The sequence below is a fragment of the Salvelinus fontinalis genome, chromosome 15 (assembly GCF_029448725.1).
Source record: "Salvelinus fontinalis isolate EN_2023a chromosome 15, ASM2944872v1, whole genome shotgun sequence".
Lineage (NCBI taxonomy): Eukaryota > Metazoa > Chordata > Actinopteri > Salmoniformes > Salmonidae > Salvelinus > Salvelinus fontinalis.
In genome coordinates this window covers 9,119,866-9,139,948 of record NC_074679.1, presented here as the reverse complement: position 1 = coordinate 9,139,948, position 20,083 = coordinate 9,119,866, and the positions used below count along the sequence as shown (strand labels likewise).

Here is a 20,083-nt window from a genome sequence, read left to right as displayed (position 1 = left end):
AGTCCTACGCTCTAACCACTAGGCTACCTGAACCCAGGTCTGCATTTGTGAGACAATGAACAGTCTTACATCCCAGTCTTACACACAACAACGAGAGAGGAGATTTCACACACTAGACTAGGAGAAGCCTTTGACTGAAATGTTTCTCACGTTTAAAGAAAAATGGAAGTTCTTACGAAACCGCACAAGTTTATTCAATGAGAATAACACGACATGCAGAGATCTAAACATGTCAAGGTCTGGTGGCTTTCAGTAAGGACACACAGACTGTCAAACTCTGTGTTATGCAATAGTATTCATATGACTGTTTTAGCCCTAAATGTATAATCATCAACTCTGCCAGACAGACACTTGGTTTCCACTCCATAGTCTTTTTCCATGAGACCCTGACGGTTTTATCGTGTAATTATGTAAATGTCTGACAGTTAAATCATCGTGAGAAATGAGACCTTGAATACTTTTTATTCTTTGTTTAACATTCTATTGGCGTGGCTTAAAAGGGTCAAGTGAGGGTTGGTTTCAGCTTTATATCAACTGTCATCACCCCAATCTGCTAATAATAATAATAATAATAAACTTCAATAATAACAATAACAATAATAACAAAAATAATAATAATAATAATAACAATAATCATAATAAAAAATAATAATAACAATAATTATTATTATTATTTATTCAACTTGTATAATGCTCTTCATTACATAAATAATCTCAAAGCGTTTTCAAGCAACAACAAAAAAAAGACAAGCAATTTAGAAAAACAACATCCTCCATAACGCTCACAAGGCCATTTCAAACGCCTCTTCAGTAGCCCCGTTTATACCTGGTGCTAAAATGGGTCCTTTGTCCTGATCCTGTCTACGTTCTGATTGTGCCCACATTTCACGAAATGTGTCTCCACATGGTATTAAAATGTGTTTGTTATCAGTCCACTGTGTCTGTGTAACGGATGTGAAATGGCTAGCTAGTTAGCGGGTGCGCGCTAGTAGCATTTCAATCAGTTACGTCACTTGCTCTGAGACTTAATAAGTAGTGTTGCCCCTTGCTTTGCAAGGGCCGCGGCTTTTGTGGAGCGATGGGTAACGACCGTGCTTCGTGGGTGACCGTTGTCGATGTGTGCAGAGGGTCCCTGGTTCGCGCCCGTGTCGGGGCGAGGGGATGGTTTAAAGTTATACTGTTACATTGATGCTGTTGACCCGGATCACTGGTTGCTGCGGAAAAGGAGGAGGTTGAAAGGGGGGTGAGTGTAACGGATGTGAAATGGCTAGCTAGTTAGCGGGTGAGCGCTAGTAGCATTTCAATCAGTTACGTCACTTGCTCTGAGACTTAATAAGTAGTGTTGCCCCTTGCTTTGCAAGGGCCGCGGCTTTTGTGGAGCGATGGGTAATGACCGTGCTTCGTGGGTGACCGTTGTCGATGTGTGCAGAGGGTCCCTGGTTCGCGCCCGTGTCGGGGCGAGGGGACGGTTTAAAGTTATACTGTTACATCTGCATTGTGACTAGATGTTCTGGTCGCTTCCTATATGCATATTATTTCACATCTAATCTTTCAAAATAATGTATTGATGTAATAAAGTCAATGATGCCACCTGTCAATGATTTAGAGGGTGGAATAATTACGCTTTAAATAGTTTCTCTGTCCAGATCTGTCGGCACTCAAGGCTTGTCTGACTACCGCCGGAGGTAGGATGCAAATCCAAGCCATTGGTTCCTGTAACCACCAAGCCCTCATCACTAATATATGTCAGTCTGATGCCCTCATCACTAATAGATGTCAGTCTGATGCCCTCATCACTAATATATGTCAGTCTGATGCCCTCATCACTAATATATGTCAGTCTGATGCCCTCATCACTAATAGATGTCAGTCTGATGCCCTCATCACTAATATATGTCAGTCTGAGGTCCTCATCCCTAATATATGTCAGTCTGAGGTCCTCATCACTAATATATGTCAGTCTGAGGTCCTCATCCCTAATATATGTCAGTCTGATGTCCTCATCACTAATAGATGTCAGTCTGAGGTCCTCATCACTAATAGATGTCAGTCTGAGGCCCTCATATGATAATAATTATTTTTTACCATAATTTGCAAATTAATTAATTAAAAATCCTACAATGTGATTTTCTGGATTTTTTTCTCATTTTGTCTGTCATAGTTGAAGTGTACCTATGATGAAAATTACAGGCCTCTCTCATCTTTTTAAGTGGGAGAACTTGCACAATTGGTGGCTGACTAAATACTTTTTTGCCCCACTGTATATGTCAGTCTGATGTCCTCATCACTAATATATGTCAGTCTGATGTCCTCGTCACTATTAGATGTCAGTCTGATGTCCTCATTCACTTTCACTCATAAAGGAGCAGCATAAACCAGATCCGCTGCCAATGCTACACGCCACTCCACACACACAGGGGAGAAAGAGATGGATACAGGAGGGGAAGAATGGTGGGGATAGTGTAGGAAAGAAGCACAGGAAAGAAAGAATAAAGAATGAAAACATGGGAAAATACGACAATGAAAGACAAGGACGATGGTCTAAACAGAGAGTGGCACTGGAATAGTTTGGATCAAGTTTGGGGTTAATTCACTCGACTCAGGGGAAGAGTTGGAAATGTTCCTTGAAAAATCACAAATGGTGATTTGTGCCTGGATCAAATTGATGACACCAGTTACCCAATAAAGACGTCAGAATGCACCTGTCCATGTGCTCTCTTTGACACCTGGGTTCACTAGGGTTTAACATGGGTTCACCTGGGTTCAACATGGGTTCAACATGGGTTCACCCGGGTTCAACATGGGTTCACCTGGGTTCAACATGGGTTCACCTGGGTTCAACATGGGTTCACCTGGGTTCAACATGGGTTCAACTTGGATTCAACAATAACATTGTCTCATGGGTTCAACATGGGTTCACCCGGGTTCAACATGGGTTCAACATGGGTTCACCTGGGTTCAACATGGGTTCACCTGGGTTCAACATGGGTTCAACTTGGATTCAACAATAACATTGTCTGCGACATACTCGTTTGAATTATTATACTTTTTCTTTCAAAGACAAACATACAGGTATAGACACCATCAATGCTTTATGTACCCAATACAGACAGGCAGACAGGCAGACAGACAACGCCCCCAAAACACAGTAAGCACCAATACACACAAACCAGAACCAACTTGTTTCTTCAAAAGAGGGTTATGAGAAGGTCAATAACTCTTCAGTCTCAAAACCACTAGTTCAGACAGATAATTCAATTGGTGCCTGAAGTGAACACTACTATCATGCGCACGCACCATATCTGTGGCAATACCCCCAGAGACTTGCTGACGTCACAACCAGATAATAGCCAAACCACGGGATTAGTCACCGCTAATCCTGCCACTCTATCAGGGCTGACGTCTCGCTTGGTTTTAGGCCTGACCTCTAAATCTGTCCCCCCATTGGTGGGACTGAGTAAGGCTTTAGAATCTTAAACATTACAAAAAAAGTATAGGAGTAAAGTAGATGATAATGTTGTTGTCGGATAGAAGTGGTGTAACGAATCACAAAGCATTGTCCCGTGCTATTTTTCTGCTGGTTGCTAAAAGCTGTTAGGTCCTCTTTCTGTAGTTCTTTAATACCCAATCTCCCGTTTGAAAACATTGTCGATAAAACAGCATCTAAGATCTTAAACTGATAACTCAAATCGAAGTTGTGTACCAAGACACACTGAGAGGAACAGGAATCCTAGACACAAGTTGCATAACAAATTGGTTCTTAGGTGTGAGCCAGCAACATGCTTTGCCCCAAAAAACGCAGGGTGTAAAATAAAATAAAAATGCTGTGACTGAAACTTAAGTCGATCTCAGATCGATTGTCTGGGGCCAAATTAACCTGCCCTTTCATGTCAGAAAGTCATGACCATCATGCTTTTAGGGAAAGAGGATAATTTTGTGCATGTATTAAACTGCAAGTTTGACTAATTCCAGTCCCCTTGCTGAGGGGGTCCGGGGTCCTCCCCCGGGATCATTTCTAGAAAGAAGTACCGAGAAGCTCAGTTCTGGTGACTTTTTAAAAGGTCATATTACTCCAAAATGAATTCTAATTAAATGATGCCGACACCAAATGAAATATAATTACCATCTCCAGAAATGAGCCCCAAAACATATTGGTAAAAATGAAGGGGAGGAGACAGGTTAAAGATGTTAAAACTGTGTTTACATATTAGACCATATGGCCTATGGTTTATCAGAGTTGCTATTAGCAATAAGCATTATCACCCGTTGCCCAACTGATGCAGCATAGTGGCTTAAAATGGACACAGGGTGTGTAACGATTTTCATCTGAAGAACAGGAAAGATCGGACCAAAATGCAGCGTGGTACGTGTCCATGTTAATTTATTATAACTGAACACTAAATACAAAATAACAAAAGTGAAACAACGAAAATCGAAACAGTCCTGAAAGGTGACACAACACAAAACAACTACCCACAAACACCAGGTGGGAAAAGGCTACCTAAGTATGGTTCTCAATCAGAGACAACGATAGACAGCTGCCTCTGATTGAGAACCACACCCCGGCCAAACAACAAAGAAATACAACACATAGAATGCAAAACATAGAATGCCCACCCCAACTCACGCTCTGACCAAACCAAAATAGAGACGTAAAAAAGGAACTAAGGTCAGGACGTGACAGGGTGAAGCATACCGTTTGTCCGTCTGCATTTACCCCACTGGGAACAACATCCTAATTGATATTATTATTAATTATTGTTTCATTATAAATACAAATATATAAATAATAATTATTCCCTCGAAAAAAAGACAAAAAAATTGGTTTCTATTACAAAATATGTAATTGTCCTTTTAAACATTATTGTCCCCTTTGAACTCTGTTCTGTAGTGATGGGCATTCCGAGTCTTTTCTGTGAGCCGGATCATTTTGCTCCATTCACCTACAAGAGCCATGTTCATTTGGCTGCCAAACGGCTCTTTGTTCAGTAAGGCTTAAACATTGAAAAAACATGGAAAAAAGCCTAAAACATTATGTCATATAGTGAAATGTGTGTTCAAAAAAGAGCTGTTTCGTTCGCGAACGACCCATCACTATTGTCATGCAGCTGCTCCCAAACCATGCTTGAAACTCCGGTTGTAGCTGATTTTGTAAAACGATGCCACTGGAGGAGTACAGAAATAAAAAAATGGTAGCAAAAAGTGGTTCCCCATTCTTTTTTTTAACAAAGGTTACTGCTTTCAAAATACATCTGCCAAAAATGGTTTCAAAAATGCATTGACTGCTTGTCAGAATACATGTTTCCCTCCCTATTGCAACTGAATATTTCTCTCCTAAAGCGCCCAGCAACATGCCAACTTAACTAATCTACTATTGGGTTGTCTGATTCGTTTTAATAACAGCATTACATGGCAAAAAATGGGTAGCACTGGAAAGTTGCATCTTGACCTGAGTAATAAAGTGGAGGCTTTGAATTACTTTTCCCAGTAGCTACAATAGGCTACGCACCGATGTTTGAGGTGAGCACAGCGGTGCATTCTAGACTATTTAAATCCCTTTAACAGAACATCTGAGTGTCAGCAACAATCATAGATGTCAGTTTAGTGCACACAGCTAAACAGAGGAAATACAATATTTGGGAATATATTTTGTAGAACAGACATGCTTCAGTATTAAGCTAAGTCCAAACATGTATTGCGGATCTACACAGATCGGAGATGATTGTGGAGATGATTGTGGACTACAGGAAAAGGAGGACCGAGCACTCCTCCATTCTCATCGACGGGGCTGACTGTGGAACAGGTTGAGAGCTTCAAGTTCCTTGGTGTCCACATCACCAACAAGCTGTCATGTCCACAGCGCTCCTGCTTCTCCTGAAACCACACTGTGACTCAGTTAGCAGGTCTTCAGTGATGTTCTGGACCAGTCTGTGAAGCAGTACTTTGGCAGCAACAGCCCACAAGTGGACTTGTTATTGTATTATGTTGGCGTGCCACCACTCACCGGGAGATGGTTTCATGCTCCCAGACTTTGGTAATAAAGAGAGTGTTTCGGGGTGCACGGGGTTTGAACATCTCAGCAGGGATGCTGTCAATGCCAGGGGTCTTGTTGTTCTTCAGGGATTTGTCTGCGGATCTCTAAGGTTGGTGAAATCTCCAGGTCTTGGCCACAAATAAGCACAGCATAGTATAGACTAGTATTAGAACTGTACAGTATAGGGGTCTTGATGCAGGAGAGGCTCTGTACTGACAAGGGGAGACTCACCATAAAGGCTAGCCTTCCTTCCTCTCAACCACCCACTCGTTTTCTCGTTTTCTATTATTTTCTCTCTCTCTACTTCCACCTGTTTTCCTCACACCTTTCATCTCCTCTCTATTGTTCCATTCTCCACTGCTTCTCTGTTCGCTTCGGCATGACAAAAGACAGAGGAAATTGTAGGGGTGCTGTGTGACTGTCATTTTCGTGGTTTATTCTTGTCTTTCTGAATAAAAGGCTTACTATTTGAACCTCTTTCAAGTCAGAAGAATATCCACCAATACCACCATTGAAGAAAACAAAATGGAGGATGCTCCATGAGGTTTTTGAATGGTGAATGTCTATAGAAAACATCTCTGGGAAAAATAAATATTCCAAGAACTGCTACACAATTTACAGAAACACTTAACTGAAATATAGATATGCCTCTGATAGCTTGTTTTATTGCGTCACAGTAGAGGCTATATTTAAATACCCAGAACTGTACAGAAAGGACAAGCATCTCTTTGTCCGTGTTAAAAGGAAGTAAGTAGCCTTGAGCTAAATGGCTCATAGGAGCAGATCTCCTGTTTCTGTAACATGATTAAGCTTGCTGTACACACTCTGGACAGGATGCTAGTCATTTGTGGAGTTTCTCCCATTCTTCTCTGCAGATCCTCTCAAGCTCTGTCAGGTTGGATGGGGACCGTCGCTGCACAGCTATTTTCAGGTCTCTCCAGAGATGTTCGATCAGGTTCAAGTCCGGGCCCTGGCAGGGCCACTCAAAGACATTCAGACACTTGTCCCTAAGCCACTCCTACATTGTCTTGGCAGTGTGCTTAGGGTCGTTGTCCTGTTGAAAGGTAAACCTTCGCCCGAGTCCGAGATCCTGAGCGCTCTGGAGCAGGTTTTCGTCAAGGATCTCTCTCTCTGTACTTTACTCCATTCATCTTTCCCTTGATCCTGACTAGTCTCCCAGTCACTGCTGCTGAAAAACATCCCCACAGCATCCCCACCATGCTTCACCGTAGGGATGGTGCCAGGATTCCTCCAGGTGTGACGCTCAGGCCAAAGAGTTCGATCTTGGTTTCATCAGACCAGAAAATCTGGTTTCTCATCGTCTGAGAGTCCTTTAGGCGCCTTTTGGCAAACTCCAAGCGGGCTGTCATGTGATTTAACGAGGAGTGGCTTCCGTCTGGCCACTCTACCATAAAGGCCTGATTGGTGGAATACTGCAGAGATGGTTGTCCTTCTGGAAGGTTCTCCCATCTCCACAGAGGAACTCTGGAGCGCTCAGAGTGACCATCAGGTTCTTGGTCACCTCCCTGACCAAGGCCCTTCTCCCCCTGATTGTTCAATTGCCCAGATCTAGAAAGAGTCTTGGTGGATCCAAACTTCTTCCATTTAAGAATGATGGAAGCTACTGTGTTCTTGGGGACCTTCAATGCTGCAGACTTTTTTTGGTACCATCCCCCATATCTGTGCGTCGACACAATCCTGTCTCTGAGCTCTACGGACAATTCCTTCGACCTCATTTTTCTTTGACATGCACTGTCAACTGTGGGACCTTATATAGACAGGTGTGTGCCTTTCCAAATCATTTCCAATCAATTGAATTTACCACAGGTGGACTCCAATCAAGTTGTAGAAACATCAAGGATGATCAATGAAAACAGGATACACCAGATCGGAATTTCCGAGTCTCTAAGCAAAGGGTCTGAATACTTATGTGAATAAGTTTTTTTGTTATTAATAAATTAGCAAAACATTTCAAAAGCCTGTTTTCACTTTGTTATTATGGGTTATTGTGTGTAGATTGATGAGGGAAACATTTAATTTAATCCATTGTTGAATAAGGCTATAACGTAACAACGTGTGGAAAAAGTCCGGCGGAGTCAAGTCTGAATACTTTCCGAATGCACTGTATTTCCCTAATGCCAAACAGAGATGTATCGGACTCCATTTTCACAGTCATTGGTATCATTTGACCTGGGATCAAACACACAACCTTCCAATCTCAGGGCAGACAATTTAACCACAAGGCCACCAAATTGGGGAGCAGGGCCAGCCCTGTGCCGTAAGCAAAATAGGTAGCTACCAAATAAATTTGGTTGTTCATCAGCAGTTTTCCTCTTGTTATGCCCATGTCAGCAAAAATGTTTTTGATTGGTAAGTTAGTCTACCCAGCTATCTAAATCATGGCCGAATTAGAGACCGGACGTGAGGGACACGTGCCCAGGGGCCCTGACCTCCAGGGGGCTCCCATTGATTTTGTTAGTCAATCTCACTCAGATATCATACTAACATGGCATAACTGATAGCATCAGAAATGGCTAAATGTGTAGAATTGTAGAAAATTTGCTTTAAAACTACAAATGTTTCCCTCCGCCCCATGGCAAAATGTGTAGAATTGTAGGAAATCTTCTTAGGGCTCCTTTTTTCTTCACTTCCTGTTTGAATGACGTGCCCAAAGTCTGTAGCTCAGGCCCTGAAGCCAGGATATGCATATAATTGGTACCATTGGAAAGAAAACATTTTGAAGTTTGTAGAAATGTTAAAATAATGTAGGAGAATATAAAACAATAGATATGGCAGGAGAAAATCCAAAGAAAAACCAACCTGAACTTTTTTTTTTGAGAGACCATCCTCTTAGAAATGCAAGAGAAAGGTCATATAGAAAATTAGCTCCCTGGATGCAATTCCTATGGCTTCCACAGGGTGTAAGCAGTCTATGTTCAAGGTTTCAGGCTTTTAACTTCAAAAACGATAAGAAATCAGTTTTAGTAGAGGGACACAGTCTTGGAAATTCGTGTTTGCACGCGCCATGAAGACATTACCCACCTGCTAAAATCGTTTTCCTATTGAACGTACTTCTTTCCGAAAGAAATATTATAGTTTGATTACATTTTAGGGTATCTGAGGAGAAAATAGAAACATATTTTGACTTGTTGAAACAAAGTTTAAGGGTAGATTTTTGGATTCCTTTCTCTGCAAGTTGAATAAGAACATTACTCAAATCGATGGCGCCAACTAAACTGACTTTTTGGGCTATAAAGAAGGATTTTATCTAACAAAACGACACTACATGTTATAGCTGGGACCCTTTGGATGACAAATCAGAGGAAGATTTTCAAAAAGTAAGTGAATATTTAATTGTTATATTTGAACTGTGCCGCTAGAAAAATATTTTGATGTGGGGCACCGTCCGCAAACAATCGTATGGCATGTTTTCGCTGTAATAGCTACTGTAAATCGAACAGTGCAGTTAGATTAACAAGAATTTAAGCTTTCAGCCGATATAAGACACAAATTTTGTACATAAATGTTTCAAATGTATGATTATTCATTTGAATTGCGCGCCCTCCAGTTTCACCGGACGTTGTCCCGCTAGCGGGACACAGATCCTAAAAGTACATTTTTCAACCAAATCTCGCAAAAGGCTAGGGCCGGCCCTATTAAGGAGCTTATAATGATCACCCTGATATCAGAGACTTATTGTATTTGAATTTTTAAATGTTCTGTTTGAGTTATAAAAAGGTTCGAAACAATTTTAATTTCTAATTAAAAATATCATACTTGATTTGAAAGAATATTTTTTTCCCATCAACCCCTACAAAAATGTCCATTAATTATAATCCGCATAATAATTCATATTTCCTGTAGCTGTAGGATTATTTTCCTGCTGTGAGAAACTGGTCAAATTAAGATCCTGTGTCTCATATCTGTATCTCGCTCTATTCCATAATATAAAATCATCTTGCATGGTAAGAGGAGAGCATGTAGCAATATTCTTTTAATTTGTCAGAGTTTCACATCCCCCTTTCCCTATTCGGTGGTGAGTGGAAACCCCCAGTGGATGCTTGAGGTTTTAACCCCACGTGTAATCTGTGTTTCCCCTTTTATCCGTGGTAATGCTGGGCTGACACTGTGCCGGGTTGTTAGGAGGTCGGGTGCTGTGACAGTAAATATATAAGCAATTTTTTGTTGTACAATGGATTGATAAAAATGTATGTGGGGGGGGACGGGGACTTCTACTTTATAGAATAAAATATCCTAAAGATGTTCAATAAATGTGTTATGATGGTTGTTATGAATGATACTGCAAAAGTAAATGTGTTATGACTGTTTCTTTAGAAAGGTGTTATGTAAATTGGTAGCAAAAAGCTGTGTTGAAGCAATCTAAGTTAAGACTGTAGATTACAATGTTGGTTTGGTGTTTGTAGCTTCGACGGTTCAAGAGCAGTGGCGAATCCCCCCCCAAAAAATGTACCATTGAAGTCTATGGAGCTTTTATGCAAATGTTTTAAATGGTTATAGTCAAAACGTATACATGTAGTATCAAAAAGCATTTTGACAACAATGTTTGACAAAATACACATACCGTACGAAACAAAAACACAATACAGAATAGAAAGTCAAGAGCCATAAAAAAAATGTACCATAAAACCATAGATCTACCAAATCAAATCAAATTGTATTGGTCACATACACATGGTTAGCAGATGTTATTGGTCACATACACATGGTTAGCAGATGTTATTGGTCACATACACATGGTTAGCAGATGTTATTGGTCACATACACATGGTTAGCAGATGTTATTGGTCACATACACATGGTTAGCAGATGTTATTGGTCACATACACATGGTTAGCATATGTTATTGGTCACATACACATGGTTAGCAGATGTTATTGGTCACATACACATGGTTAGCAGATGTTATTGATCACATACACATGGTTAGCATATTGAATTTTTGGATTGGAGATGCTTAATGCGAGTCTGGAAGGAGAGTTTACAATCTAACCAGACACCGAGGTGATTGTAGTTGTCCACATATTTTTAAGTCAGAACCGTCCAGAGTAGTGATGCTGGACGTACGGGCAGCGATCGGTTGAAGAGCATGCATTTAGTTTTACTTTCAATTAAGTTGGAGGCCATGGAAGGAGAGTTATATGGTATTGAAGCTCATCTGGAGGTTAGTTAACACAGTGTCCAAAGAAGGGCTAGAAGTATACAGAATGGTGTCGTCTGCGTAGAGGTGGATCAGAGAATCACCAGCAGCAAGAGCGACATCATTGATGTATACAGAGAAGAGAGTCGGCCCGAGAATTGAACCCTGAGGCACCCCCATAGTACCATAGGTCCAGAGGTCCGGATAACAGGCCCTCCAATTTGAGACACTGAACACTGTCTGAGAAGTAGTTGATGAACCAGGCGAGGCAATCCTTTGAGAAACCAAGGCTGTTGAGTCTGCCGATAAGAATGTGGTGATTGACAGAGTCGAAAGCCTTGGCCAGGTCGATGAATACAGCTGCACGGTATTGTCTTTTATTGATGGCGGTTATGATATCGTTTAGGACCTTGAGCATTGCTGATGTGGATCCATGACCAGCTCAGAAACCAGATTGCAAAGCGGAGAAGGTACGGTGGGATTCGAAATGGTCGGTGATCTGCTTGTTAACTTGGCTTTCGAAGACCTTAGAAAAGGCAGGGTAGGATACATATAGGTCTGTAACAGTTTGGGTCTAGAGTGTCTCCCCCTCTGAAGAGGGGGATGACCGTGGCAGCTTTCCAATCTTTGGGGATCTCAGACGATACGAAAGAGAGGTTGAACAGGCTAGTAATAGGGGTTGCAACAATTGCGGCAGATCATTTTAGAAAGAGAAGGTCCAGATTTTCTAGCCCGGCTGATTTGTAGGGGTCCAGATTTTGCAACTCTTTCAGAACCTCAGCTATCTGGATTTGGGTGAAGGAGAAATGGGGGAGGCTTGGGAAAGTTCTCTTTTAATAAATATTTTTGGGATATTTGAAAACACTGCGTCTTGTAAAGCTTGGTGTGTTATGCGAAGTGAATTTTAAACTGCATGAGTAAACTGATTTTTAATGTGCAGCTCAATGGCTGCGTTTAGTTAGGCAGCCAATTTCTGATATTTTTTCCCACTTAATTGGTATTATGTTTCACTGAACACATCAAATGTGTGGCCGTCACAATTATCACGACAAACTTACGACTGTGTTTCTTTGAAGGCTTTGGTGTCTACGTGGCACAGGGTCACTGAAGAGCCAACCCAAAGCCTAAACCCTGGGTAAAGAGGTTCAGTGAATTTGGCTTGGAACGTGTGCAGTAGAGTTGCTGTGTCTGAGGAGACGCTGTAGAAGGACAGAGTGCCAGCCGGCCAGTCCAGATACACTCCTACTCTGTTGGAGCAGGGGACAGGTATGAAAGTACACCTATTATTGTACAAGGCAGTGTACTTCTGATCAGAGCACAACATTCTCCAGGACTTGTCATTAAATCCAAACCCACAGTCTTTCCCCACTCCTTTCCTGCTGATTCCTTTATACGTTACTGCTATATCAACCAAATCCCCGCTCCACTCTGCCTCCCAGTAGCTGCGCCCAGTCAGACCTTCTCTACAAAGCACCTGTGTCCAGTCCATAAATCTGTCTGGGTGATCAGGATGCAGTTGTTCTTCTATCTCCCACGTCACCTTTCTGTTGTCCTCAGACAGAGAGAGATGTCGGTTTGCTGTGTTCGGGTCCAGTGTTAGCTCACATGCAACTACTGAGGCTAATCAAGGAAGAACAGAGTATGTAAAAGTCATTATGCAATGCGCTGTAAGTATCCAGAACAATTTTCAAAACATGAGTGAAGACGGACGACCGACTTCATTCGTAATAAGCCTGACAAAAACTACATGAAAAAAATGTGTTGTTCCTTCATACACTCTGCAATGAAAAATGACAAATGGAATGAAGTCATGGTTGGCCGTCCGCCTTCACTAGTGTGCTGTTTTTTCATACTTTTTGGATACTTAGTAATTTGCCCTATTCAAGACGTAAAAGCTTGATTTAACAGTAAATAACTTACATCTCTGAAACAGCAAAAACTCTTCACCGTGGCCACTGCAAGAAAAGCACAAGGACATGAAGTGACTCTGAAAACCTTATTGTATATTGTACATTTGTTTACATTTGACAGATTAAAAACAGAACTGTTTTACCTGACTGTTTTGAGATGATATTGAGGATCCTCCAGAGCAGCAGTGAGCAGCTCTACTCCTGGGTCTCCTGGGTCTCCTGGGTCTCCTGGGTCTCCTAGATCTCTTGGGTCTCCTGGCTGACTGTAACTCAGGTCCAGTTCTTTCAGGTGTGATGAGTTTGAGCTGAGAGTTGAGTTGTTCTTTGTGATGTTACATCGGTTCAGCCTAAAAAAAAATATTAAAAAAAAGCTACATCTTAGTGGCTAATGTAATGAAGTGGAATTGTAATGTATTGGGGGCGGCCACTAACACTAGGGGTATCAGGAGGGAACTATTGTCACGACTTCCGCCGAAGTTGGTCCCTCTCCTTGTTCGGGCGGCGTTCGGCGGTCGACGTCAACGGTCTTCTAGCCATCGCCGATCCACCTTTAATTTTTCATTTGTTTTGTCTTGTTTTCCCACACACCTGGTATTCATTCCCTCATTACATGCCGTGTATTTAACCCTCTGTTCCCCCCATGTCTGTGTGTGGAATTGTTGATTGTCAGGTTGGCACTCTTCCGGCTGGTTTGCGTCGGGTTCTATTTTACACCCGCGCTTTTTGACAGCCTGTACTTTGTACCTTGTTATTTTGTACTTAGTGCTGCCTCACCTGTTCTGAGAGCATTTGTTTTTAAGACGCGATTGCGTTCTATTCATATGTTGCCTCAGTAAAGTGCCTTGTCCACTCTTCTCTGCTCTCCTGCGCCTGACTTCCAATGCACCAGTTACACCCACATCTTGACAACTATTTACAGGGCTATTTGTTTTCTAAACAAATTGTTTCATATTCAGGACGATATATTTGACATTTGCTACAATTACATGCAAATAAATGTTGAACCGTAGCCAGGGAGAGCCCACTAGCCGCTACGCTAGTCAGAGACCCAGATCGGCTACTTGATTTGATTTATTTAACCTTTATTTAACCAGATAAACCAGTTCACATTTGCAAAAACTACCTACACTGAGAAACATAGTGATACATACAACTACTCCAACAACAGCAGCAATCACATCATGGGGTTGGAGTAAGATCTTTCATATACAGTGCCTTCAGAAAGTATTCACACCCCTTGACTTTGTCCACATTTTGTTGTGTTACAAAGTGAGATTCAAATTGATATAATTGTTGTTGGTTTTTGTCAAAGGTCTACACAAAATACATACATTTCAAAGTGGAAGAAATTCTAACATTTGTAAAAAATAAAAATAAAAAACGCTAATATATCTTGATTAGATAAGTGTTCAACCCCCTGATTCAATACATATTAGAATCATTGCTAGACAGCCATTTTTAAGACTTGCCATAGATTTTCAAGTCGGTTTAAGTCAAAACTGTAATTAGGCCACTCGGGAACATTCACTGTCTTATTGGTAAGCAACTCCAGTTTATATTTAAAGTTATTGTACTGTTCAGAGGAAAAGTGAATTTGTCTCCCAGTGTCTGTTGGAAAGCAGACTGAACCAGGTTTTCCTCTAGGATTTTGCCTGTGCTTAGCTCTATTCCATTTATTATTATCCTAAAAAAACTTCCCAGTCCTTAACAATGACATTCATACCCATAACATGAACTGGCCACCACCATGCTTGAAAATATGAAGAGTGGTACTCAGTGATGTGTTGTGTTGGATTTGCCCCAAACATAACGCTTTGTATTCAGAGCATTAAATACATTTCTTTGCCACATGTTTTGCAGTTTTACGTTAGTGCCTTAATGCAAACAGGATTATAATTATATACAGGCTTCCTTCTTTTCACTCTGTCAATTAGGTTAGTATTGTGGAGTAACTACAATGTTGTAGTTACAATTTTGGCTGTGATGGTTTTCTCCTACAACAGTCATTAAACTCTAACTGTTTTACAGTCCCCATTGGCCTCATGGTGAAATCCCTGAGCAGTTTTCTTCCTTACTGGCAACTGAGTTAGGAAGGACGCCTGTATCTTTGTAGTTACTGGGTGTATTGATACACCATCCAAAGTGTAATTCATAACTTCACCATGGTGAAAGGGATATTCAATGTCTGTTTATTTTCTTCTAAACCATCTACCAATAAGTGCCCTTCTTTGTGAGGCATTGGAAAACCTCCCTGGTCTTTGTGGTTGCTTGAAATTCACTGCTCGATTGAGGGTCCTTACAGATAATTGTATGTGTGGGGTACAGAGATGAGGTAGTCATTCAAAAATCATGTCAATTAAACTTATGTGACTTGTTAATCACATTTCTACTCCTGAACGTATTTAGGCCTGCTATAACAAAAGGGGTTGAATACCTATTGACTCACGACATTTCAACTTTTCATTTTATATAAATGTTTTACATTTCAAGAAAAAATATTCATTTTTGACATTATGGGGTATTGTATGTAGGCCGGTGACAGAATCTCAGTTTACTCCATTTTAAATTCAGGCTGTAACACAACAAAATGTGGAAAAAGTCAAGGGGTGTGAATACTTTCTGAAGGCACTGTACATAGGCCAAACGGACTGGAAAAATGTACTAATGGAGATCAGGGCATTACAATCACACAGTGAATTTAAGAAAGCCTTTTTTTAAATGTTAAGAAGAAACTTTGTATTTTTACCTAATAAAAAGATCTCCATGTGAAGCTATTTGTAAATATGTATGTATATATAAAAAGGTACTTAGTTGTATTAGTAGTTGTAGCAGTAGTTTATATTAGTTGTAATAGTAGTTGTAGCAGTAGTTTATATTAGTTGTATTAGTAGTTGTAGCAGTGGTTTATATCAGTTGTAGCAGTAGTTTATATCAGTTGTATGAGTAGTTGTAGCAGTCGTTTATATTATTTGTAGGCCTATTATTAGTTGTAAAAATGTTTATGCTTTTATTTTTTAAACTTTTCAGTGATATCCAAATTGGTAGGTACATTCTTGTCCTATCGATGCAACTCCGGTACGGACTCAGGAGAGGCAAAGGGCGAGAGCCATGTGTACTACGAAACACGACCCTGCCAAGCCGCACTGCATCTTGACACACTTGTCGCTTAACCCAGAAGCCAGCCGCACCAATGTGTCGGAGGAAACAACATACAACTGACCACCGAAGTCAGCGTGCATGAGCCCGGCCCGCCACAAGGAGTCGCTAAAGCGCGAGTGGACAAGGACATCCCAGCAGCCCAAACCCTCCCCTAACACGGACGACGCTGGGCCAATTGTGTGCCGCCTCGTGTGTCTCCCGGTCGCGGCACAGCCTTGGATCGAACCCGGGTCTGTAGTAACGCCTCAAGCACTGCATTGCAGTGCCTTAGAACACTATGCCACGCGAGAGAACCTTTATGCTTTAATCTAAGTTTTCATTTTTTATGATTCATATTATTTAATTGTTATTATTAGACGTTGTCATTTTATGATTTAATTGTAATTAGACAGTTGCCATATTATTTAATAGTTATCATTAGACATTAGCTACCATACTATTAGTATTTAATTGTTATTATTAGACAGTAGTTGCCATATTATTATTATTTAATTGTTATTAGACAGTAGATACCATATTATTATTATTTAATTGTTATTTTTATTACAGTAGTAGCCATATAATTATCATTTAATGTTTTAAGAATCCACTGTTGTATGAACAGTAGATCAGAGAAGATATATCAAGAGGTGACAGTAACAATTTGATATTCTATGTACAGACGCTCACTTGTTCACCAGTAAAACTGACTGTACGCACATCTCAGAGGAGACGTGGGATTCATTCGAACACACTACATGATCACGTTGATATTGTTAAATACAGAATCTTGCGTGGAAATAAGCGAATGTCCATTTTACGATCAATCACATTCATTTAATAAATGAGGGCCAAAGTTAATATATAGTTGTAAAGTCAGGTTGCTAAATAATTCACCTCAGTGTCTCCAGTTTACATTGCAGACTCCCCAGTCCAGCAGACAGCAGCTCCACTCCTGAATCCTGCAGGTCATTGTCACTCAGATCCAGCTCTCTCAGGTGTGCGTTTGAGATGAGAACGGAGGCCAACTCTTCACAACATCTCTCTGTGAGTTTACAGCTATTCAACCTAAAAGAAAACAAGTTGGACAAAACAAATTGGATCAAAATTCACCTGTATTTGCACAGTGTAACACCAGAACTACCTGAATATATATTTATTTCAAAAGCTTTCAAATAAATATTCTAAATTAAGATATTCAACAAGGTTCTGCTCTTCAATAACGCCAGTAATACTGACCTCAGTGTCTGTAGTTTACAGGTTGGACTGCCCAGTCCGGCAGAGAGCAGCTTCACTCCTGAATCCTGCAGGTCATTCACACCCAAGTCCAGCTTTCTCAGGCATGAGGAATTTGAGCTAAGAACTGAGGCCAGTGCTTCACAACAACGCTCTGTGAGGTTACATCCACGTAGCCTATAATAGAAATACATTTTTGAAGTAATTACATTTATACAGCATTTAGGCATTTCTCTTTTTTGACAGTGTGTGGATCTCCATCTCCTCCAGAATTTTAATACCTACGCACCTGGAACAGACATGATTTGGTATAAAGGATATTTAAAGAGTGCAGACGTCCTCCTATCATGCCCAGGGAAATGGATAATGGGGTAGGATCATCTCATATTTAGGGGGTCTGCTAGTCTGTGAACAATTGTATTTTATTCATTGATGAGTTGGACATACTGCATAGCTCATTCCCCGACCATGGCTGACCTCTGACCCTACTCGGAGACTTCAACCTCCCGACACCTTCGACTCAGTTCTTTCCACTTCTTTCCTTTTTTTGACCTCACCCTTTCCCAGTCCCCTCCAACTCACAAGGTAGGCAATGTAGTTGATCTCATCTTCACTACACTCTTAGAAAAAAAAGGTTATTCTGCTGTTCCCATAGGAGAACCCTTTTTAGTTTCAGGTAGAAAACTTTTGGTTCCATGTAGAACCCTTTCCACATTCCAATTCTCATTTACACAATAATGAGCTGCATATGCTGAAAAACAGACAGTGCCACATAGTGTACAACAACATCATGAGGTTGGAGAATGATCTTTCAGATACAGTACAAAGGCCCTACTGACTGGAATCATTTACCCGTCGAGATCAGGCATTAAAATCAACACAGTGAATTTAAGAAAGCCCTTTTTCTAATGTTAAGAACAAACTGTTTGTGTTTTAACTAATAAAAACATCCCTATGTGAAGATACTTGTAAATATGTACAGTACCAGTCAAACGTTCGGACACACCTACTCATTCCAGGGTTTTTCTTTATTTTGACTATTTTCTACATTGTAGAATAATAGTGAAGACATCAAACCAGGAAATAACACACACGGAATCATGTAGTAATAAAAAAGTGCAAAACAAATCAAATAATTTTTTTTATTTGGATTTTTAAAAGTAGTCACCCTTTGCCTTGATGACAGCTTTGCACACTCTTGGCATTCTCTCAACCAGCTTCAATTGGAATGCTTTTCCAACAGTCTTGAAGGAGTTCCCACATATGCTGATCACTTGTTGGATGATTTTACTTCACTCCGCGGTCCAACTCATCCCAAACCATCTCAATTGGGTTGAGGTCAGGTGATTGTGGAGACCAGGTCATCTGATGCAGCACTCCATCACTCTCCTCCTTGGTCAAATAGCCCTTACACAGCCTGGAGGTGTGTTGGGTCATTGTCCTGTTGAAAAATAAATGATAGCCCCACTAAGCGCAAACCAGATGGGATGGCGTATCGCTGCAGAATGCTGTGGTAGTCATGCTGGTTAAGTGTGCCATGAATTCTAAATAAATCCCTGACAGTGTCACCAACAAAGCACCCCCAAACCATCAAACCTCCTCCTCCATGCTTCACAGTGGGAACCACACATGCAGAGATCTGTTCGCCTACTCTGCGTCTCACAAAGTCACAGCGGTTGAAACCAAAAATCTCAAATGTGATTAGCTGGTCAGGAGTCTTATGGTTTGGTGGCAGAAGCTGTTAAGCAGCCTTTTGGACCTAGACTTAGAGCTCCGGTACTGCTTGCCATGCGGTAGCAGAGAGAACTGTTTATGACCAGGCTGGCTGGAGTCTTAGACAATTTTTAGGGCCTTCCTCTGAAACCACCTGGTATATAGGTCCTGGATGGCAGGAAGCTTTGCCCCAGTGATGTACTGGGTCGTACGCACTACCCTCTGTAGTGCCTTGCGGTTGGAGGCCAAGTAGTTGCTATACCAGGCAGTGATGCAACCAGTCAGGATGCTCTCGATGGTGCAGCTGTAGAACTTTTTGAGGATCTGAGGACCCATGCCAAATCTTTTCAGTCTCCTGAGAGGAATAGGCTTGTCGTGCCCTCTTCATAACTGTCTTTGTGTGTTTGGATCATGATAGCTTGTTGGTGATGTGAACACCAAGGAACTTGAATCTCAACCTGCTCCACTATAGCCCCGTCGATGAGAATGGAGGTGTGCTCAGTCCTTTTCCCGTAGTCCACAATCATCTCCTTTGTCTTGATCTCATTGAGGGAGAGGTTATTATCCTGGTACCACACGGCCAGGTCTCTGACCTCCTCCCTATAGGCTGTCTCATCGTTGTCGGTGATCAGGCCTACCACTGTTGTGTCGTCGGCAAACTTAATGATTGTGATGGAGTCGTGCTTGGCCATGCAGTCATGGGTGAACAAGGAGTACAGGAGGGGACTGAGCACGCACCCCTGAGGGGCCCCTGTGTTGAGGATCAGCGTGACGGATATGTTGTTACCTACCCTTACCACATGGGGGAGGCCCATCAGGAAGTCCAGGATCCAGTTTCAGAGGGAGTTGTTTAGTCCCAGGATCCTTAGCTTAGTGATGAGCTTTGAGGGCACT

The 20,083-nt window shown here is 41.3% G+C and overlaps 1 protein-coding gene across 2 annotated transcripts in view; it reads right to left on the bottom strand.

The window, feature by feature from the left end:
- Positions 1-1,319: 1,319 nt before the first annotated feature.
- The window catches only part of LOC129811380 (NACHT, LRR and PYD domains-containing protein 12-like), a 36,208-nt gene continuing 17,444 nt past the window's right edge, over positions 1,320-20,083 (bottom strand). For both annotated transcript variants that reach the window (XM_055862633.1, XM_055862632.1), the window contains exons 8-12: positions 17,480-17,653; positions 17,138-17,308; positions 13,246-13,449; positions 13,113-13,147; positions 1,320-12,812 (exon numbers count right to left, since the gene is read on the bottom strand). In XM_055862633.1, the coding sequence (XP_055718608.1) occupies positions 12,247-12,812; positions 13,113-13,147; positions 13,246-13,449; positions 17,138-17,308; positions 17,480-17,653 (1,150 nt within the window). In that variant the 3' untranslated portion in view covers positions 1,320-12,246. The remainder of the gene's footprint in view (positions 12,813-13,112; positions 13,148-13,245; positions 13,450-17,137; positions 17,309-17,479; positions 17,654-20,083) is intronic.